Source organism: Oncorhynchus tshawytscha, linkage group LG29 (assembly GCF_018296145.1).
Source record: "Oncorhynchus tshawytscha isolate Ot180627B linkage group LG29, Otsh_v2.0, whole genome shotgun sequence".
NCBI classification, from domain to species: Eukaryota; Metazoa; Chordata; class Actinopteri; order Salmoniformes; family Salmonidae; genus Oncorhynchus; species Oncorhynchus tshawytscha.
Window position 1 is genome coordinate 2,258,643 of NC_056457.1, and position 23,340 is coordinate 2,281,982.

Below are 23,340 nucleotides of genomic sequence, written 5' to 3' on the forward strand. Positions count from 1 at the left end.
GATCCGCCAGGATCCGCCAGGATCCGCCAGGATCCGCCAGTCGGCCAGGGCCAGGATCCGCCAGTCGGCCAGGATCCGCCAGGATCCGCCAGGTCGGCCAGGATCCGCCAGTCGGCCAGGATCCGCCGTCCAGGATCCGCCAGGATCCGCCAGGATCCGCCCAGGATCCGCCAGAGTCGGCCAGGATCCGCCAGCCGGCCAGGATCCGCCAGATCCGATCCGCCAGTCGGCCAGGATCCGCCAGTCGGCCAGGATCCGCCAGGATCCGCCAGGATCCGCCAGTCGGCCAGGATCCGCCAGAGTCGGCCAGGATCCGCCAGTCGGCCAGGATCCGCCAGGTCCGCCAGTCGGCCAGGGTCCGCCAGGAGTCGGCCAGGGTCCGCCAGTCGGCCAGGATCCGCCAGGATCCGCCAGGATCCGCCAGTCGGCCAGGATCCGCCAGGATCCGCCAGTCGGCCAGGATCCGCCAGGATCCAGGGTCCAGTCGGCCAGGATCCGCCAGGATCCGCCAGTCGGCCAGGATCCGCCAGGATCCGCCAGTCGGCCAGGATCCGCCAGGATCCGCCAGTCGGCCGGCCAGGATCCCGGCCAGGATCCGCCCGCCAGTCGGCCAGGATCCGCCAGGATCCGCCAGTCGGCCAGGATCCGCCAGGATACGCCAGTCGGCCAGGATCCGCCAGGATCCGCCAGTCGGCCAGGACCCGCCAGGATCCGCCAGGATCGGCCAGGATCCGCCAGTCGGCCAGGATCCGCCAGTCGGCCAGGATCCGCCAGGATCGGCCAGGATCCGCCAGTCGGCCAGGATCCGCCAGTCGGCCAGGATCCGCCAGGATCCGCCAGTCGGCCAGGATCCGCCAGGATCCGCCAGTCGGCCAGGATCCGCCAGGATCCGCCAGTCGGCCAGGATCCGCCAGGATCCGCCAGTCGGCCAGGATCCGCCAGGATCCGCCAGTCGGCCAGGATCCGCCAGGATCGGCCCGCCAGGATCCGCCAGGATCCGCCAGGATCCGCCAGTCGGCCAGGATCCGCCAGGATCCAGTCGGCCAGATCCGGCCAGGATCCGCCAGGATCCGCCAGTCGGCCGATCCGCCAGGATCCGCCAGGATCCGCCAGGATCGGCCAGGATCCGCCAGGATCCCGCCAGTCGGCCAGGATCCGCCAGAGTCCGGCCAGGATCCGCCAGAGTCGGCCAGGATCCGCCAGGGTCGGCCAGGATCCGCCAGGATCCGCCAGGGTCGGCCAGGATCCGCCAGGGTCGGCCAGGATCCGCCAGGGTCGGCCAGGATCGGCCAGGGTCGGCCAGGATCCGCCAGTCGGCCAGGATCCGCCAGGGTCGGCCAGGGTCCGCCAGTCGGCCAGGATCCGCCAGGATCCGCCAGTCTGCCAGGATCCGCCAGTCGGCCAGGATCCGCCAGTCGGCCAGGATCCGCCAGAAGTGCCAGTCAGCCAGGATCTGCCGGAACACCAGCCAGCCGGATCAGGATCACCAGTCTGCCAGGATCCGCCAGTCAGCCAGGATCCGCCAGAAGTGCCAGTCTGCCAGGATCCGCCAGTCTGCCAGGATCCGCCAGTCTGCCAGGATCCGCCAGTCTGCCAGGATCCGCCAGTCTGCCAGGATCCGCCAGAAGTGCCAGGATCCGCCAGAAGTGCCAGTCTGCTAGGATCCGCCAGAAGTGCCAGTCAGCCAGGATCTGCCGGAACCACCAGCCAGCCAGGATCTGGTGGATCCATCAACCTGCCTGAGCTTCCTCTCACTCCCGAGCTTCCCCTCGGTCCCGAGCTTCCCCCCTCGGTCCAGTGGGGCCCGTTGTTAGGTTTCCTAGGCCAAGGTTAGCGGCGAGGGTCGCCACTCAAGGGACACTAAGGAGGTGGACTAAGACAATTATGGAGTGGGGTCCACGTCCAGCACCAGAGCCGCCACCGCGGACAGATGCCCACCCAGACCCTCCCCTACAGGTTTAGGTTGTGCGTTCGGGAGTCTGCACCTTAGGGGGGTTCTGTCATGCCCTGGTCAAAGTATTTTGTGTTTATCTTTATGTATTTGGTCAGGCCAGGGTGTGGCATGGGGTTTTTGTAATTGTGGTGTGTTTGTCTTGGGGTTTTGGTGGTGGTATTGGGATTGTAGCTTAGTGGGTTATCTAGCAAAGTCTATGGCTGTCTGGAATGGTTCTCAATCAGAGGCAGGTGCTTATCGTTGTCTCTGATTGGGAACCATATTTAGGCAGCCATATTCTTTGAGTTTGTCGTGGGTGATTGTCCTTAGTGTCCTATGTGTACTCTCGGTTAGTTTGCACTAGATAGGCGGTTTCGATTACTTTTATTGTTTTGTGTAGTGTTCGTGTTTCTTTATTTTATTAAACATGAATCTCAATCGACACGCTGCAGTTTGGTCCGACTCTCCTTCACCATAAAATAAATAGTGCATGTCAGAGCAAAAACCAAGACATGATGTTGAAGGAATTGTCCGTAGAGCTCCGAGACAGGATTGTGTTGAGGCACAGATCTGGGGAAGGGTACCAAAACATTTCTGCAGCATTGAAAGTCCATCAAGAACACAGTGGCCTACATCATTGTTAAAATGGAAGAAGTTTGGAACCACCAAGACTCTTCCTAGATCTGTTCTCCCGACCAAACTGAGCAATCGGGGAGAAGGGCATTGGTTAGGGAGGTGGCCAAGAACCCGATGGTCACTCTGACAGAGCTCTAGAGTTCCTCTGTGGAGATTGGAGAACCATCTCTGCAGCACTCTCCACCAATCAGGCTTCTATGTTAGATTGGCCAGACGAAAGCCACTCCTCGGTAAAAGGCACATGACAGCCCGCTTGGAGTTTGCCAAAAGGTACCTAAAGACTCTCAGACCATGAGAAACAAGATCCTCTGGTCTGATGAAACCAAAGATTGAACTCTTGTGTCACGTCTGAAGGAAACCTGGCACCATCCCTATGGTGAAGTATGGTGGTGGCATTAACAGGCTCTGGGGATGTTTTTCAGTGGCAGGAACTGGGAGACTTGTCAGGATTAAAGCAAAGATGAATGGAGCAAAGTACTGATCCTTGATGAAAACCTGCTCCAGAGCGCCCAGGTCCTCAGACTGGGGCAAAGGTTCACCTTCCAACAGGACAACGCAGGAGTGGCTTCGGGACTAGTCTCTGAATGTCCTTGAGTGGCCCAGCCAGAGCCCGGACTTGGACCTGATCGAACATCTCTGGAGAGCCCTGAAAATAGCTGTGTAGCGACTCTCCCCATCCAACCTGACAGAGCTTGAGAGGATCTGCAGAGAAGAACGGGAGAAACTCCCCAAATACAGGTGCGCCAAGCTTGTAGTGTCATACCCAAGAAGACTCGATGCTGTAATCAATGCCAAAGGTGCTTCAACAAAGTACTGAGTAAAGAGTCTGAATACTTATGTAAATGTAACATTTCAGTTTTTTAAAGTTTTTTTATATATTAGCAAACATTTCTAAAAACGTGTTTTTGCTTTGTCATTATGCGGTACTATGTGTAGATTTTAGAATAAGGCTGTAACGTAACACAATGTGGAAAACGCCAAGAGGTCTGAATACTTTCCGAAGGCACTGTAGCTTTGGATGCAAGGACTGACCAACCATGATATTAAAATTATAGTTAACCACATTTTGAGGCTATGCAGTGTTTGTTTACAGAATCTAAAATGTTGGGTTCTGATGGGGTTGACAGTTGAACTAAGCTCATGAGGCACTAATAATGTATATTATTCAATAATCATTGGGCATACACAGGAGCGTAACTTTGGTTTTAGAAGTTGGGGGGACATACTTTTAGTTTTTTTGTTCACAATAAAATCACAGTATTGAATCGCAATACATATAGAATCGTGCGAATCACGAGAATCGCAATACATATCGTATCAGCACCAAGATAGGATAATACTATTTTGTGAGGTCCCTGGCAATTCCTGGCAGCCCTAGTTGACCCCCATCTCTGGTCCTCATATAGCTGGAACAGCAGCCTTTTTCTAGTGGGTATGACTCCTGGCAGGCTGGCATTTAGACCACACGGGTGACAACAGAGAGAGGGATTGTCATTGCCCAACCAGTCTCTGTGATTAATCAGTAGGGAAACATTACATAGGCCTGGATATCCTCAGGGTGGTGTGTGTGTTTGTTTGTGTGTGTACATGTTTGTCTGTTTCGTGTAATGCAGGACAGATACACACGCGCGCACACACACAGGGAGAGAACAAAGGCAGAAAAGTGCCTTCTGTAATCAAACTCATCATGTCTCTTGATTGCAATGACAACCAAACAAACAGAGCATCATGGGAACTGGGGTTTTGTTATGGCAACGACTGATAAAGAGTATACAGTACCAGTCAAAAGTTTGGACACACCTACTCATTCAAGGGTTTTTCTTTATTTGAATTATTTTCTACATTGTACAATAATAGCGATGACATCAAAACTATGAAATAACACTTATGGAATCATGCAGTAACCAAATAAGTGTTAAACAAATCAAAATATATTTTATATTTGAGATACTTCAAAGTAGCCACCCTTTGCCACTTTGCACACTCTTTGCATTCTCTCAACCAGCTTCATGAGGTAGTTAACTGGAATGCATTTCAATTAACAGGTGTGCCTGTTAAGTTAATTTGTGGAATTTCTTTCCTTCTTAATGCGTTTGACCCAATCAGATGTGTTGTGACAAGGTAGGGTGGTATACTGAAGATAGCCTTATTTGGTAAATGACAAAGTCCATATTATGGCAAGAACAGCTCAAATAAACAAAGACAGTCCATCATTACTTTAAGACACAAAGGTCCGTCAATGCGGAACATTTCAAGAACTTTGAAAGTTTCTTCAAGTGCAGTCGCAAAAACCATCAAGCGCTATGATGAATCTGGCTCTCATGAGGACCGCCACAGGAAAGGAAGACCCAGAATTACCTCTGCTGCAGAGGATAAGTTCCTTAGAGTTACCAGCCTCAGAAATTGCAGCCCAAATAAATGCTTCACAGAGTTCAAGTAACAGACACATCTCAACATCAACTGTTCAGAGGAGACTGCTTGAATCAGGCCTTCATGATTGAATTGCTGCAAAGAAACCACTACTAAAGGACACTAATAATAATAAGATATTTGTTTGGACCAAGAAACATGATCAATGGACTGATGAGTCCAAATTTTAGATTTTTGGTTCAGAGGATATCCGCATGTGTGGTTCCCACCGTGAAGCATGGAGGAGGAGGTGTGATGGTGTGGGTGTGCTTTGCTGGTGACACTGTCTGTGATTTATTTAGAATTCAAGGGACACTTAACCAACATGGCTACCACAGCATGCTGCCACGATACGCCATCCCATCTGGTTAGTGGGACTATTTGTTTTTCAACAGGACAATGACCCAAAACACACCTCCAGGCTGTGTAAGGGCTATTTGACCAAGAAGGAGAGTGATGGAGTGCTGCATCAGATGACCTGGCCTCCAAAATCACCAAACCTCAACTCAATTGAGATGATTTGTGATGAGTTGGACCGCGGAGTGAAGGAAAAGCAACCAACAAGTGCTCAGCATATGTGGGAACCCCTTCAAGACTGTTGGAAAAGCATTCTTCATGAAGCTGGTTGAAAGAATGCCAAGAGTGTGCAAAGCTGTCATCAAGGCAGAGGGTGGCTACTTTGAAGAATCTAAAATATAACATATATTTTGATTTGTTTAACACTTTTTTACTTACTACATGATTCCATATGTGTTATTTCTTAGTTTTGATGTGTTTACTATTATTCTGCAGAAAATAGTAAAAATATGTAGAAAAAAGTTAAAATATAGAAAAACCCTTGAGTGCATAGGTGTGTCCAAACTTTTGACTGGTACTGTATGTACAGTACCTTTTGTTGTGACACAGGACATATCATGTTGGGTGTATTTTAATAATCAACCTCCCACTGAGTTATATTCCAACTCCGAGGTAGAACATGAAAGTTACTGGAGTGAAACTGATCACACTTCATCATCACTAACTGTATTTTCTGTTTTCTGTTTCAGGATCTCCGGTAAGTACTGTTAAACCATGGTTAATGGGGTTTAGTAGATGTTTCAGGATCTCCAGTAAGTACCGTTCCACCATGGTTAATGGGGTTTTAGTAGATGTTTCAGATCTCCAGTAGGTACTGTTAAACCATGGTTAATGGGGTTTAGTAGATGTTTCAGATCTCCACAAGGTACTGTTAAACCATGGTTAATGGGGTTTTAGTAGATGTTTCAGATCTCCAGTAGGTACCGTTCCACCCATGGTTAATGGGGTTTTAGTATATGTTTCAGATCTCCAGTAGGTACCGTTCCACCATGGTTAATGGGGTTTTAGTAGATGTTTCAGATCTCCAGTAGGTACCGTTCCACCCATGGTTAATGGGGTTTTAGTATATGTTTCAGATCTCCAGTAGGTACCGTTCCACCATGGTTAATGGGGTTTTAGTAGATGTTTCAGATCTCCAGTAGGTACTGTTAAACCATGGTTAATGGGGTTTTAGTAGATGTTTCAGATCTCCAGTAGGTACCGTTCCACCATGGTTAATGGGGTTTTAGTAGATGTTTCAGGATCTCCAGTAGGTACCGTTCCACCATGGTTAATGGGGTTTTAGTAGATGTTTCAGATCTCCAGTAAGTACCGTTCCACCATGGTTAATGGGGTTTTAGTAGATGTTTCAGATCTCCAGTAGGTACTGTTAAACCATGGTTAATGGGGTTTTAGTAGATGTTTCAGATCTCCAGTAGGTACTGTTAAACCATGGTTAATGGGGTTTTAGTAGATGTTTCAGATCTCCAGTAGGTACTGTTAAACCATGGTTAATGGGGTTTTAGTAGATGTTTCAGATCTCCAGTAGGTACCGTTCCACCATGGTTAATGGGGTTTTAGTAGATGTTTCAGATCTCCAGTAGGTACCGTTCCACCATGGTTAATGGGGTTTTAGTAGATGTTTCAGATCTCCAGTAGGTACTGTTAAACCATGGTTAATGGGGTTTTAGTAGATGTTTCAGGATCTCCAGTAAGTACCGTTCCACCATGGTTAATGGGGTTTTAGTAGATTTATGAGTAACCTAGTGGGCTGTGCTTCAGATAAAGTAAGTGAATGGACACATGGGAGGCAACAGCAGGTAAATAATCATTCTCTGTTCATCTCAAGTGTATTTGCTGTAGTTTTCGACCTCAAGGTGTCAATCGCAATACTATTTGAGAATTGCGGCATTAAAATGAAAAGTCTGCCATAATATGATTGTTTAAAAGCATCCTGATTTTAATCCTAATCCTGGCCTTTAGTTCTCTTTTCTTCTCTGTGTAATCCTAACAGGGCACGCCTGGACGGGATGGTTACCCGGTAAATGTCACACTTAATCTCTTTTCTGAGCAAGCACTCTATTATTCTAATCCCTTAAACCAGCACGATTTACCCTAGAATATGGGCATCCATTAACTCCAGTCCTAGACTATAGTGATCTTCCCTCATAACCTCCAGTCCTAGACTATAGTGGTCTTCCCTCATAACCTCCAGTCCTAGACTATAGTGGTCTTCCCTCATAACCTCCAGTCCTAGACTATAGTGGTCTTCCCTCATAACCTCCAGTCCTAGACTATAGTGATCTTCCCTCATAACCTCCAGTCCTAGACTATAGTGATCTTCCCTCATAACCTCCAGTCCTAGACTATAGTGATCTTCCCTCATAACCTCCAGTCCTAGACTATAGTGATCTTCCCTCATAACCTCCAGTCCTAGACTATAGTGATCTTCCTCATAACCTCCAGTCCTAGACTATAGTGGTCTTCCCTCATAACCTCCAGTCCTAGACTATAGTGGTCTTCCCTCATAACCTCCAGTCCTAGACTATAGTGGTCTTCCCTCATAACCTCCAGTCCTAGACTATAGTGGTCTTCCCTCATAACCTCCAGTCCTAGACTATAGTGGTCTTCCCTCATAACCTCCAGTCCTAGACTATAGTGGTCTTCCCTCATAACCTCCAGTCCTAGACTATAGTGGTCTTCCCTCATAACCTCCAGTCCTAGACTATAGTGGTCTTCCCTCATAACCTCCAGTCCTAGACTATAGTGGTCTTCCCTCATAACCTCCAGTCCTAGACTATAGTGATTTTCCCTCATAACCTACAGTCCTAGACTATAGTGATCTTCCCTCATTGCTCCAGTTAAGTGGTTCAGCTATTGTGTCACCTGCACCTCTCCTCGGCCTGGTTTCCCAAAAGCATCTTAAGGCTAAGTTAATTTTAAAACCTTAAGAGGGCCTGTCATGCCAAATAGTGTCCCCCGGCCAAATTAATATAGCAACGTACGCTAATAGTTTATCGAATCCCATTGTGACGTAGAGGGGGACATTATTTTTCAGGACGTCAGGAGGATAAGACAGCCCCATCTACTGAACAGCTATCTTGTACTACATAAATAATTCAAACAAGTCTACTGACTGCATCTTTCACAAGTTTCTCCTCAATGAAACAATGTTTTTATGATGCTGCTGCAACTTATCCATCTCTCGGGAACTTAAAAGGTGTTATGTTGTGGTCTCAAGCAGTCACACATTTGGTGAACATCAAATGGTTCATTCTATTCAGACAAAGGTTTGAGCCAGTTTTTCTGGCAGTAGGTCCAGATGCATTGGGTTGCGTGTGTTGGCATCCCACATGCTTAGTTGGGATCAACAGGGAAATGCACTAGCCTGTGAAGTCGCTCCAATAATAACAGTGATGTGAGCCCAAATTCTGTGTTCAGGACAGAACCACATGTGGGCCCAGTCGGACTCACAGGTCCCCCCCACAGTATTCACAGAACAGTTGATGTATGTCTCTTTTGTTTTGAATCCTTGCTTCATTCATCTGTCTTTTTCACTTCAATGGCTGTGGAATATTATGATAGTTCTTTGGACAGAGTTCAAGAGCATTTCAGCACTTGTGCAGCACTGGACAGCGACCTACATAATGACTTTGCTATACAGTGAACATGTGAACTCTAGACTGACTGGAGTTTTTACCTATGTTTGTCTATGGCCTGCTAAATAATTTGGCCAGCAGTGCACCCAATTGATATGATATTTTTGCTACCAAAAGATGAATGTACTGTACACAACTGTGTTCATTTTAAACATAATATTTATCCTCTATCCATGTTGTTGTATTCTAGGGCCCACTTGGGATGGATGGGAAGCCTGTAAGTAGCCTTCTTCATCATGCTAATGTTGTGATAACGATGTTGATATTCAGCTCACAGTCTACTTCATACAATACGTCTCTAATTAACGATGTGTTTATTTAATTACCATAAACATTGTATGTGTTCTACTCTTGTCATGAACGACTTGTGATGTGATCGTTTTGTGAATGAAACATTGTCTTCCATATACAGGGTGGTCCTGGTCCTATGGGAAGCCAGGTATGTATGATGATCTTTTTAAATCTCTCTTTAACTCCACGTTTTGGATGATCAAACACCAGATGTGGACATGTGATGTAGCAGATGTCTGCCAAAACACTCCAGTGTTCTCTACCTGTCAGCTCATTAGTAGGGCTCAGTTGGTAGAGCATGGTAAATGGAATATATAGTGTATCCATTCTTCTGTGTGCTATATGAGTCTCTAAAGTCAGCTTTGAAGCCAGCCCTGAAGGCAGCCCTGGAGACAGCCCTGAAGCCAGCCCTGAAGGCTGCCCTGGAGACAGCCCTGGAGACAGCCCTGGAGACAGCCCTGAAGCCAGCCCTGAAGGCTGCCCTGAAGCCAGCCCTGGAGACAGCCCTGAAGCCAGCCCTGAAGGCTGCCCTGAAGCCAGCCCTGGAGACAGCCCTGAAGCCAGCCCTGAAGGCTGCCCTGGAGACAGCCCTGAAGCCAGCCCTAAAGGCTTCCCTGAAGCCAGCCCTGAAGCCAGCCCTGAAGGCTTCCCTGAAGCCAGCCCTGAAGCCAGCCCTGAAGCCAGCCCTGAAGCCAGCCCTGAAGGCTTCCCTGAAGCCAGCCCTGAAGCCAGCCCTGAAGGCAGCCCTGGAGACAGCCCTGAAGCAAGCCCTGAAGGCTTCCCTGAAGCCAGCCCTGAAGCCAGCCCTGAAGCCAGCCCTAAAGGCTTCCCTGAAGCCAGCCCTGAAGCCAGACCTGTGTTTATATCCAAGGGGATAAATGGGGTGTGTCTTGACTGAAGTGAACCTCTTTAAAAAGCCATTTCTTATTGGTCAACTGTTTAGACAGTTTGGAAAGTGAAATAGGGGCTACTTATAATTTAGCCAGAGTTTATTTAAAGTACCATTTTCTTAGAAGATGATCTGATTCATTAAATAGTTCCGAAGGCCTTGGCTTTTCAACACTATCCCTGTACCTCATTAAAAATGTGCAATTACTTTTGATGGGCACAGAACACAGAAACACACCATCATATTATATGGCATCCATCCCCACATGTAATTACTCAATGATGTGTACTATATACAGAGGAAATGGTTGCAAGACCTGTGTAAAGATGTTGCCTTGCGTGTGGAGACAGTCTGGGCTTTGAGGCTCCTGTTATTCTACAGTGTAGGAACATGCAGCAGCCCAACGCTCCAACACCAGTATAATATATATATACGGATAGAAACTACAGATAGAAACTCAATCTGTGTGTTGATTATAAACCGCTGTCCATTCATTCACAAAGCCCATTCAATCTAAACACACTCCAAGAAGACATCACAGAATTAATTGTAGAGTGTAATGCACTCAAGGCCTAAACTCATAATATGTCCTCCAGCCGTTGTAAGAGACACAGAGAGTTAATTATTGAACAAAAGCTGTGTTGCTCAAACCCACACAACCCTGATCCCTGTTAGAGGTACAAGGCATGACTTTTTTGGGGGGGTATCTGCATGGAAAGTGAAAAGAATCGCTGTGAATATCTTGGAAGGAATGAGATGTGTCAGAGATCGTTAAAGTCCAGTATTTCCTTGTTCATGATCCTGTTTCGTTTTTCTCCTCTGTCGTCAGGGACTGTCTGGGCCAAAAGGAGAAAAGGTATGACAAAACACCCCTTTTTCTATTGTACAATTCATTCAGTTATGATACAATTTGAAACATGAAATGCAAAGAAATTTTGGAAGCATGATAGTAACTTGCTTTCTACCTTTGATACCTGTGGTATACCGTGATCCCCGTAGTGTTCCTATCTGATAGTTATCGGATGACTTCCTATTTGATGTAACATTTTCTAATTGTCCTGTTTTTTTCTAGGGAGACCAAGGAGATATGGGGCCCAGGGTGAGAGAGTTAAATATGTCATAATATCAATCAAATACCACCAGAACTCATTTTACCAGCTCCACATACCCTCATCCATTGTTTTAGCCTACAGTTTTAGCCTCCCACCACAGGGAGAGATATGGACCATGTCAAATCAGGAATCCTGAAGAAAATCATGTTTCATTTGCTATATATATAGCCCCATCAGGCAACCCTACTGATTCCCCTGTAACCCACAACCCAACACACTTCTATTAGAAACAGGTGCCCTGGTCTGGCCTGTTAAATTACTATTGCCCTGTTATTGTATTTAAGCCCCAACTAAAATACATTCTGCTGTTCACTATGCACATAAGTCTAGATCTCTAAAGAAAGACCCGATTACCAACTGTCTATGATAAGACCAAAAAAGAAACCCATGTTTTTCTGGCACTGCAAGAATGCCCTTTGGATTCATATAGTCAACAAAACGTTGTGTACTCTGAGAAACAAAAGAGAGCAGCTTCACATCTCTCTGCTCAGGCTGTTGTCTTTGATGTATCTTGGTAACCTGGCAACCTGTTTTGATTGATAAAATGCCTGAGTATATTACACATAGATTCACTTGACTGTTACCCCCCCCCCACACACACACTTACTTTAGCATCAAGTCTTACTGTAGCATCTGCCTTAGACTGTCTGTCTATTTAATTCATTGCCTGAGTTATCTTTGCAATATCCCGCGAATCTGAACTCTCTGACTGTGAAGAAATAAGGGTGTGAATGTGTAAATGTCCCAGTTAACAGCAGCTTGGCAGGAGTACATGTCACTGGAATTGTACTATAATGTAGCAGCTGTTTGGGCCTGTGTTGTGTTGCCTCTCCTGACCTTGGATGTGAATTAAAGCTCTTGGAGCAGTGTAGACATCTGGCAGAGCCCAGCGTAGAGCACATGTGGATGACTGACCCATCGGACACTGGGCTCCTTACTGTTGGGCTCCTTACTGTTGTCCTCTGCTGGGGTCAAGGCAAGTAGCACCGCGGTTAGTCATGTTCATATATCTCTATTAAGAAGCAATTAGTTTACCATCAGTTACTCTTAGCTATTAACATACTTTACACATTAGTTCATTTTTATATTGTGTTGTTGAGGCAGATGCAATGATGTGTTTGAGACCCCCTAAAGACGGGGGGACGGGGGGACTGGGGGACCGAGTCAAGGCCGGAACCGGGAGGGGGGCGAGGGGTCTGAGACCAAGTAAATTGTAATTGCTTCAAATCGCGACCATACTAAGAGTTCAACAAGTCCAGTGTTCATATTTCAGCAGAATTCTTTAGAATGGTGAAAAGAATGCAGAGAGCCACTATAAATGAGCCCTGACCCAAACAGGTTTATAAATGAGCCCTGACCCAAACAGGTTTATAAATGATCACTGACCCAAACAGGTTTATAAATGATCACTGACCCAAACAGGTTTATAAATGATCACTGACCCAAACAGGTTTATAAATGATCACTGACCCAAACAGGTTTATAAATTATCACTGACCCAAACAGGTTTATAAATAATCCCTGACCCAAACAGGTTTATAAATGATCCCTGACCCAAACAGGTTTATAAATTATCACTGACCCAAACAGGTTTATAAATGATCACTGACCCAAACAGCTTTATAAATGATCACTGACCCAAACAGGTTTATAAATGATCACTGACCCAAACAGGTTTATAAATTATCCCTGACCCAAACAGGTATATAAATGATCCCTGACCCAAACAGGTTTATAAATGATCACTGACCCAAACAGATTTATAAATTATCACTGACCCAAACAGGTTTATAAATGATCACTGACCCAAACAGGTTTATACATGATCACTGACCCAAACAGGTTTATAAATGATCACTGACCCAAACAGCTTTATAAATGATCACTGACCCAAACAGATTTATAAATGATCACTGACCCAAACAGGTTTATAAATGATCACTGACCAAAACAGATTTATAAATGATCACTGACCCAAACAGGTTTATAAATGATCACTGACCAAAACAGCTTTATAAATGATCACTGACCAAAACAGGTTTATATTAGATTTTTTTTTTTTTTTTAAGACAATATACACTTAGAATACAAAACTTTAGGAACACCATAGACTGACCAGGTGAATCCAGGTGAAATATATGATCCATTATTGATGTCACTTGTTAAATCCACTTCAATCAGTGTAGATGAAGGGGAGGAGACAAGTTAAAGAAGGATTTTTAAGCCTTGAGACAATTGAGAAATGAATTGTGTATGTGTGCCATTCAGGGGGGTGAATGGGCAAGAAAAAGATGTAAGTGTCTTTGAACTGGGTATTGTAGTAGGTGCCAGGAGCACCGGTTTGTGTCAAGAACTGCAACGCTGCAGGGCTTTTGACGCTCAACAGTTTCCGTGTGTATCAAAAATGGTCCACCACCCAAAGCTCATCCAGTCAACTTGATACAACTGTGGGAAGCATTGAGTCAACATGGGCCAGCATCACTGTGGAACGCTTGCGACACCTTGTAGAGTCCATGCCCAGATGAATTGAGGGGGTGCAACTCAATATTAGGAAGGTGTTCCTAATGTTTTGTACACTCAGTGTATGTAACAACTTCCCCCGGTCTCCCCTAATAATACTGAGCTTGAAACTTTCAAACAATTTCCCCCATTCTTCCCTACTAGGGAATCAAGGACATTCTGAAGAGCGCAACAAAGTTTGAGGATATTTTTCAACGAAAGTATAGGACATTAATGTTACTAGTGAAGTAGAAAGCCCAGGTTTCAATAGGCAATCAGTTATGAATGGGTCATGAGGGAGTGTGGATATTTGGCATGTCGAAGTGGTTTTATGAGCTGAATGAATGGGAGCTGATAATTATTATAATTTTTACTCGGGGGAAGACATTAAGAATTCTCATTGTCTGAAACCTAGTCAAGTCCGAGTTAAAATGTATCTGACACAGAGACAAGACAGAAAAACTCAATATGTGGTCTTGAATACTACAACACTGAGCATATGCATTCCATTCAATCTGGAGCCCTCTCTGTCTGTCTCAAAGTTGTTTCTGGCCTGGTTTCCATTTGAGTTCATTGTTTCCTAGTCGACAGTCCAAAGGGACTCTTAAGGAATAAGTACTTTAGAGTTCATAATATTAGACATAGGAGGGCACTGTTATGCTATTTTTAGCACTTCATTGTGTATGTGAATTCACAGGAGGGTGTCCATACAGGAGGGTGTCCGTACAGGAGGGTGTCCGTACAGGAGGGTGTCCGTACAGGAGGGTGTCCATACAGGAGGGTGTCCGTACAGGAGGGTGTCCATACAGGAGGGTGTCCGTACAGGAGGGTGTCCATACAGGAGGGTGTCCGTACAGGAGGGTGTCCGTACAGGAGGGTGTCCGTACAGGAGGGTGTCCGTACAGGAGGGTGTTCGTACAGGAGGGTGTCCATACAGGAGGGTGTCCATACAGGAGGGTGTCCGTACAGGAGGGTGTCCGTACAGGAGGGTGTCCGTACAGGAGGGTGTCCGTACAGGAGGGTGTTCGTACAGGAGGGTGTCCGTACAGGAGGGTGTCCGTACAGGAGGGTGTCCGTACAGGAGGGTGTCTGTACAGTCTACTACCATGTTCATGGGGAAGTAAACCAAATCTCCTTCTTTGAAAAGCAATTTAAATTTCAGTGTACTTCCTGAATTGACTGGAGTCGACACCAGGGAGAATAAGCCACTAAACCCAAAGCAATTCATATTGACCACAGCTCTGACACAAACATCATGGACCAGACTGCCAGAATCTCTCCATGGACGGTCGATAATTATATGAAGTCAATCATAAAACTTTGGGCCGCGAGACAACTGGGCTTCTATTGTTTGAGGCTTGAAACCAGACAGAAGGGCTATTATCTTTGTATTCTCTCGTCTACAGTTATGTTTGAGCAGCTTTACACATGCTGGAACTGTGCCAACACAGATGGATCAATAACCTCAATAACATCCCTCTGTTGTCTCTCACTCTACTCACCCTCGTCTTTCATTATCCCCTTCTTACCCAACCCCTCCTCACTCCTCCCTCCATCCTAACTCTTCTTTCCAACGCTGTCTAAACCTCAACCCAGGGACTCCTGCACTCGCGGGCTCTGCAGGTCTGCTCAGTAATCAGATTCTCACGGTCAAGGTTTGTCCCACCTTCCTCACCCGTCTCTCATTGACCGGGTCCTCTGTCTCCATCCAGCCAGTCCCTTCTCTTTGCTTCCTTCTCCATCTCTCAGTTGTAAATGACTGTTTAACCTCTCTCTCTCTCTCTCTCTCTATAACTAATTTGATTTTACTCTGTGTCTCTGGTGGCTTCTCTCCCTCTCTTCCCTTTCTCCCTATCTCTCTGGAGTCAGATGGTCTTCCCGCGCTTTGACCACGGCTTTCTCTCTGGCGACCAGCACACATTTCACAAACGCCTCCTGAAGGTACGATGGGCGCATCTCAGCCCTCTTTTTCTTGTCTCATCTCTTCCTTCAAGCTGGATCCCCCTCTCTTCGTCTGTGACTTTTTCTTGCCTCGTCTCTTCCTTCAAGCTGGCTCCCCCTCTCTTCGTCTGTGACTTTTCCTCACTCTTTTACATCTCACACATGTACAATGTGATTGGTCTCAAGCATTTCTCTGTTTGCCACTCTGCCACTTGTTTTCATGTCTGCTTCAAATTAGAGAGAAAATGAGTGGTAAAGTAAATTCTGCCTCTTTGGAAAGTGAGTTTGAATAAATGACATTGCTTGCGGATGATAATTGGTGGAAGGAATGCCAGTCAGAACTATGCAAATTGGAGAATAAGAATAGCTTGTTGTTTACTTGACAATATAAATGGCTGATAATATGACTGTTAAACATCTTGTTTTGAATACAACCACATCCGTCATTCAACAGTCGAATAGAGTGAATGTTATGCATAGCAGGAGTTTTAGAGTTTTAGACTTACTTTTGCACATTGGCGAAGATGGTTGGCGACAAACACCAGACACTGTGAAAAGAGACAAAGTTTTGAATTAACTTTACTGAACATTGCTCAAACTGAAGATATTGAAAGTGGTTCAGTAACTTGTCTGGGGTGTCACAATATAATTGTTTTGCAACTTGTTTGATTGATAATACTGTGGGAATTGGGATTGTTACTTCATCTCATACTTCTCCTCCCTGTCCATAAAGGGTGACCAGGGTCAGGCTGGCCCCCCTGGACCCCCGGGGCCCCCTGGATCACCAGGGCCCAGAGGACCCCCTGGGAACACAGGGAAGGATGGGCCCAGAGGACCCCCTGGAGAGCAGGTACAGTAAGACAGCTCTGCTCCTCTCATCCCTATCACTACAGTCGTCTCACTACATATTGTGATAGGAGAGAGAAGAAAGGCCAAAAGACGATTAGTTGGTTTAACAAAAAATATGCTTTTTTATTTACTTCCATTGTCCTCCAAGAGTTACTGAATCTCCTCTCTACTTCAGTTTGCTCCTCAGTTCATTCTTGGTTGGAAAGCGAGGCAGTGGCAAGGATCCCTTCCGTTTTTACTGGTAGGAGAGATAATAATAGATGTATTTTATATAGCGCTTTTTTGAAGCAGACTTGAGTAGGGGGTCACATCCAGTACGGGGGGGACAGAGAGGCTGCCATTCCCAGCCTCTCTGCAGACTCTGTGGGTAGATTCTCCTCAAACAACATGTAATACCCACCTGGGTGAAGCCAGTGGTACTACATCTGCTAGATTTCACTTGGGTGCCAGAGGCTCACTGCACATCACTTATTGGGATTGTCCACTTTGGAGTGAGAGATCCACTCAAAACTACAGCAAGCCTCTGTGATGTCCAAGCCTGTGCTAATCTAGCCTCTGGGCTATCTTGACAAGACAACTGACTTGCCAGTCTTATGACACAGCTGAATCGATATATAAATAATCAAAAATTACTAAGCTAACAAAAATTTAAGTTGCAAAATAAACAACATTAAAATAATACAATATTTAGAAATTTACAGGAGCTCTCTGCTTAGGCCACCTCACAACCCATGTGACCCCAATGGTTCAAACCCCTCCTGTTGGCAGAGAGAAAGATGCGCAGTTCTAAAGCTCATTTCCTGCAATTCTACACATTTTTCATGTCTTATGTGTTTTCATGTGATACAAGGAGTTGAATCTCGACCAAAATCCAAAAGAATGCAACAATATTTGTGGGTCCTGATTCTGGGTCAGGATTCGGCCTGCGGTTTGCCTTTTGAGTATGGGTACTGTAGGCCTTCTACTGAGAGGAGGGGGATTAAGAATTATCATTTTGCTTTTGTTGTTTGTTTTTTATAAATGCAAATTGCTCTACCATCCCAGTAGGTGCAGCAGAAACAGAAACGCGTCACTAATTTACTGGAGGAAAACAACACTATTAATGTATTTGTGTGAAATACTGCCATCTTGTGGAGGATCAACGGAATTGCTCTGCTCATCAGTTAGATCTTACTTCACATTTGGATGGATGATTGACCTTGAGCTTTCTTCACAGGGTCCACCTGGTCAAGATGGAATCGATGGATTAGAGGTAAGCCTTTGTTTATTTCTGATATTATAAGGTGGACTGTATATGCCACACATCATGCTGATAACGTGTCCTCCTTACACAGGGACTGATGGGTCCTCCTGGACAGAAGGTCAAATATCTACATTTCTCATGCAGACACACTTCCACACCTGTATACATGTATTATATATATATATATATGTAACCTAAATCATCTGTGATTCATTAATGCATTTCAATCATCTAATGTCAATAATCTAAATGTCTTTAGATTAATTATGGAATTATGAATTTAAATTCATCTGAATATTGTACATGTAAACTCCCCAATGAAAATAAAATAATATATATAATGTCTTGCAGGTTAATGAATATGTTCCATGAATGTAATGTCTTGCAGGGTGAGGATGGACAGCAGGGCGTGCCTGGATCACAGGGGTCTCCGGGGCTAAAGGTGTGACATCGTATTATTTCCTCCTCTTCCTCCTCCTCCTCCTCTCCCTTCTCTTGCCCAGTCTCACTCTATCTCCATATCTGTGACAGGGGGAGCAGGGGGCTGCTGGTGACCAGGGCAGGACTGGCCTTGATGGACTACCAGGGATGAAGGTAAATATAGGAGGAATTTGGAAAAAGATGTCTTGAAAGATGAAAAGATTGATGTTACATAGAGCGATGACCCTGAGACATTCGGCACTGAATATTGACCCTCTGGGCACAGACTGGTTGAATCAATGTTGTTTCCACAACATTTTTATCAATAAATGTCAATGTCATAACGTTGAATCAAGGTGGGAAATTGATTTTATTTGCAATTGTTCTTTGTTGATTTCTCTTTGAATGCACATTAGTTGACAACTCATTTAAAACTGCGTTTGAACTGAAGTATGTGCTCAGTGGGGATGCACTGGAATGGCAGGCATGCAGAGGTCTTACTGTATGTATTCACTCTATGTAGGAGGGGACAGGAGACACAGGGGAGAATGGGGAGACAGGGGAGAAGGGGAGAGGAGACAGGGGGAGAAGGGGGAGAGGAGACAGGGGGAGAAGGGGAGAGGAGACACAGGGGGAGAAGGGGGAGACAGGGGGAGAGGAGACACAGGGGGAGACAGGGGGAGAGGAGACACAGGGGGAAAAGGGAGAGAGGAGACAGGGGGAGAACGGGGGAGAGGAGACACAGGGGGAGAGGAGACACAGGGGGAGAAGGGGGAGACAGGGGGAGAAGGGGAGAGGAGACACAGGGGAGAAGGGGAGAGGAGGCACAGGGAAGAGGAGACACAGGGGAGAACGGGGAGACGGGGGGAGAGGAGACACAGGGGAGAAGGGGGAGAGGAGACACAGGGGGAGACGGGGGGAGAGGAGACACAGGGGAGAACGGGGAGACGGGGGGAGAGGAGTCAGGGGGAGAACGGGGAAAGGAGACAGGGGGAGACGGGGAGAGGAGACACAGGGGAGAAGGGGGAGAGGAGACACAGGGGGAGACGGGGGAGAGGAGACACAGGGGGAGAAGGGGGAGAGGAGACAGGGGGAGAACGGGGAGAGGAGACACAGGGGGAGACGGGGAGAGGAGACACAGGGGAGAACGGGGAGAGGAGACAGGGGGAGACGGGGAGAGAGGAGACACAGGGGAGAAGGGGGAGAGGAGACACAGGGGGAGAACGGGGACACAGGGGGAGAAGGGGGAGAGGAGTCACAGGGGGAGAACGGGGAGACGGGGAGAGGAGACACAGGGGGAGAGGAGACACAGGGGGAGAAGGGGGAGACAGGGGAGAGGAGACACAGGGGGAGAAGGGGGAGACAGGGGGAGAGGAGACACAGGGGAGAACGGGGAGACGGGGGGAGAAGGGGACACAGGGGAGAAGGGGGACACAGGGGGAGACAGGGGGAGAGGAGACACAGGGGAGAAGGGGGAGACAGGGGGAGAGGAGACACAGGGGGATAAGGGGGACACAGGGGGAGAAGGGGGAGAGGAGACACAGGGGGAGAACGGGAGACGGGGGAGAGGAGACACAGGGGGATAAGGGGGACACAGGGGGAGAAGGGGGAGAGGAGACACAGGGGGAGAACGGGAGAGGAGACACAGGGGAGAAGGGGGAGAGGAGGCACAGGGGAAGAGGAGACACAGGGGAGAACGGGGGAGATGGGGGAGAGGAGACACAGGGGGAGAAGGGGAGAGGAGACACAGGGGAGAACGGGGAGAGGAGACACAGGGGGAGAACGGGAGAGGAGACACAGGGGGAGAACGGGGGACACAGGGGAGAACGGGAGAGGAGACACAGGGGGAGAACGGGGAGAGGAGACACAGGGGAAGAAGGGGAGAGGAGACACAGGGGGAGAACGGGGAGAGGAGACACAGGGGAGAAGGGGAGAGGAGACACAGGGGAGAACGGGGAGAGGAGACACAGGGGGAGAACGGGGAGAGGAGACACAGGGGAGAAGGGGAGAGGAGACACAGGTGGGAGAACGGGGAGAGGAGACACAGGGGAGAAGGGGGAGAGGAGACACAGGTGGGAGAACGGGGAGACGGGGAGAGGAGACACAGGGGAGAACGGGGGGAGACGGGGGAGAGGAGACACATGGGGAGAACGGGGAGAGGAGACACAGGGGGAGAAGGGGGAGAGGAGACACAGGGGAGAAGGAGGAGAGGAGACACAGGGGGAGAATGGGGAGAAGGGGAGAGGAGACACAGGGGAGAACGGGGAGAGGAGACACAGGGGAGAAGGGGAGAGAGGAGACACAGGGGAGAACGGGGAGAGGGGGGAGAGGAGTCACAGGGGAGAGGAGACACAGGGGAGAACGGGAGACGGGGGAGAGTAGACACAGGGGAGAACGTGGAGACGGGGGGAGAGGAGACACAGGGGAGAACGTGGAGACGGGGGGAGAGGAGACACAGGGGAGAACGGGGGAGAGGAGACACAGGGGAGAAGGGGGAGAGGAGACACAGGGGGAGAACGGGGAGAGGAGTCACAGGGGGAGAACGGGGAGACGGGGGGAGAGGGAGACACAGGGGAGAACGTGGAGACGGGGAGAGGAGACACAGGGGAGAACGTGGAGACGGGGAGAGGAGACACAGGGGAGAACGGGGAGAGGAGACACAGGGGAGAAAGGGGAGAGGAGACACAGGGGGAGAATGGGGAGACGCGGAGAGGAGTCACAGGGGGAGAATGGGGAGAGGAGACACAGGGAGACGGGGGAGAGGAGACACAGGGGGAGACGGGGGGAGAGGAGACACAAGGGGAGAACGGGGAGACGGGGAGAGGAGTCACAGGGGGAGACGGGGGAGAGGAGACACAGGGGAGAAGGGGGAGGAGACACAGGGGAGAATGGGGACACAGGGGAGAAGGGGGAGAGGAGACAGGGGAGAAGGGGGAGAGGAGTCACAGGGGGAGAACAGGGGAGAGGAGACACAGGGAGAGAACGGGGAGAGGAGACACAGGGGAGAACGTGGAGACGGGGAGAGAGGAGACACAGGGGAGAAGGGGGAGAGGAGACACAGGGGAGAACGGGGAGAGGAGACACAGGGGAAGAAGGGGAGAGGAGTCACAGGGGAGAACGGGGGAGAGGAGACACAGGGGAGAAGGGGAGAGGAGACACAGGGGAGAACGGGGAGACGGGGAGAGGAGACACAGGGGGAGAACGGGAGACGGGGAGAGGAGACACAGGGGGAGAAGGGGGAGACAGGAGACCCCCTTCCAATACCTTTATTTATCTTTATTCATTCATTTGTTTCTGTGTGTTTGTCTGTGTCTCCCTCTGCAGGGCTTACCAGGAGAGAAGGCTGTTCCTGGCTCCTATGACAACATCGGCCTTGGCCAAGTCGTTCAGGTGAGTTCTATATTGGGTCCTTTTTGTGTTGATCAAAAACAACATTCTGCTTTCCATTACAACCCCACAAATTTAGAATATACCATTTTATTTATTGTTAAAAGTTTCCCTCACGCCATAATATTTGTCTAGATATACATTCTGTGTAACAGTCCCCTGTGCAGTGTGTATTCTCACTTTCCTTTTCTTTTCCTGCAGGGTCTCCCAGGGCCACCAGGGCCCCCAGGAGGCCAAGGGTCAAAGGTGAGAGTTAGTTGTGTTTGAAGAGGTGTCCGAGTGGTCCTCCTGTTTACCTGTCTCCTCATGTTTCCCCTTCTCATGTTTACCTGTGTCCTTCATGCCAACAGGGAGATTCAGGCTCACCTGGTGCACCTGGAGCTGATGGGGATAAGGTAAATTTGAAAATAAAAGAGAGCCTCACACTCTAGGAGCTCAGATGCAAAAATGTAATTACCAACATTTCGACAGCCAAGCTGTCTTCATCAGGGTATAATCACAAAGACTGCGGGAGGACTCGTTTATATAGTGTCAATAGACACAGGTGTCTGTAATCATGGCCAAGAGTGGCCTAATATCATTGGTTAATTCTCAAATATTAAAATGGCAAACAAAGAACAGCATAAAAACAACAAATGGATAGCATACGATCATAGTTTCATTTTAGACTACACAAGCTTACAAACAATTACAATGGCAAAGTAACAATATGGCATGACCTGTAATGACTAATTATTCTTGTACTATGAAATCATTGAGCAGCGTTCCTCAGTGCTATCGGCGTCATGTTGCGCCTCCTCTCTTATAGGGAGCCAAAGGGGATAGAGGTGATGATGGGATGCCTGGAGTGGCAGGGGAGAAGGGAGAGCGAGGCCTGATGGGCCAAACTGGGCTTGCGGTAAGTGTGATATGAGCTGTCTCCTGATGGACACCCAATGGGCTATGGGCATGGCACAGAAGTCTACTATCCCCCTGCCTTTTGTCCATATGGTGTATTTTTCTCTCTTAGGGAGCTGACGGAAAAAAGGGAGAGCGAGGGGATTCAAGGTTTGAGGACAGTCTGGTCAGTAACGGTTTAGATTCCAAACTTGTATCTGTTAAGTGTGATACCTCACCAAGGTCTTGTTGTGTTATATGATTGTGTAACGTCTGGTTATCTTAACACTAATGCTCTCTGCTCCAGGCCCAGAGGATCTCTATCCCAGGCCCTCCAGGGCCTCCCGGGCCCCAGGGTTTCATGGTGGGTAACTGGTCCCTCTGTCTTCTTAATGATAGGGGGTCCTCTGTAGCCTAGTTGGTAGAGCATGGCGCTTGCAACGCCAGGATAGTTGGTTAAATTCCTGGGACCAACCTTACTTAAAATGTATACACTCGTGATTGTAGGTCGCTTTGGATAAAAGCGTCTGCTAAATGGCTTATATTATATATTATAGGGGGAATATCAAAAGCTTAAACTTTCTCTCTATATATATTCTCTCAGCAAATAACTTAGATCCTTGACCAACACTCCATAACCTCAACTTGTTCTCAGAGGAACCTAGTACATCTCCAATGCTGTTCATGTTTATTTAATGCTATATGTTCTGTTATAGGCTCTTGTGATGAACAGTGTTTACAAAGAGAATGACGTAAGAAATGGTGTTTTTCAGGGACTTTGTAACGGTTTTCTAGTGGTGATGAAGGAGAGTCGGACCAAACTGCAGCGTGTCGATTGCGATCCATATTTATTAAACAAA

At 47.7% G+C, this 23,340-nt stretch overlaps 1 protein-coding gene across 1 annotated transcript; it reads left to right on the forward strand.

The window, feature by feature from the left end:
• Positions 1 to 6,026: 6,026 nt before the first annotated feature.
• On the forward strand, positions 6,027 to 22,913 carry LOC121841337 (collagen alpha-1(XXIII) chain-like). Its single transcript, XM_042308789.1, has 18 exons — positions 6,027 to 6,032; positions 7,329 to 7,355; positions 9,164 to 9,190; positions 9,386 to 9,412; positions 10,983 to 11,009; positions 11,226 to 11,252; positions 15,634 to 15,705; positions 16,439 to 16,555; positions 17,771 to 17,806; positions 17,889 to 17,915; positions 18,186 to 18,239; positions 18,329 to 18,391; positions 21,542 to 21,607; positions 21,806 to 21,850; positions 21,955 to 21,999; positions 22,413 to 22,502; positions 22,614 to 22,667; positions 22,788 to 22,913. Exons 3-18 carry the CDS (start codon positions 9,176 to 9,178, stop codon positions 22,896 to 22,898), a joined length of 876 nt encoding a protein of 291 aa, XP_042164723.1. The 5' UTR covers positions 6,027 to 6,032; positions 7,329 to 7,355; positions 9,164 to 9,175; the 3' UTR covers positions 22,899 to 22,913.
• Positions 22,914 to 23,340: the final 427 nt, after the last annotated feature.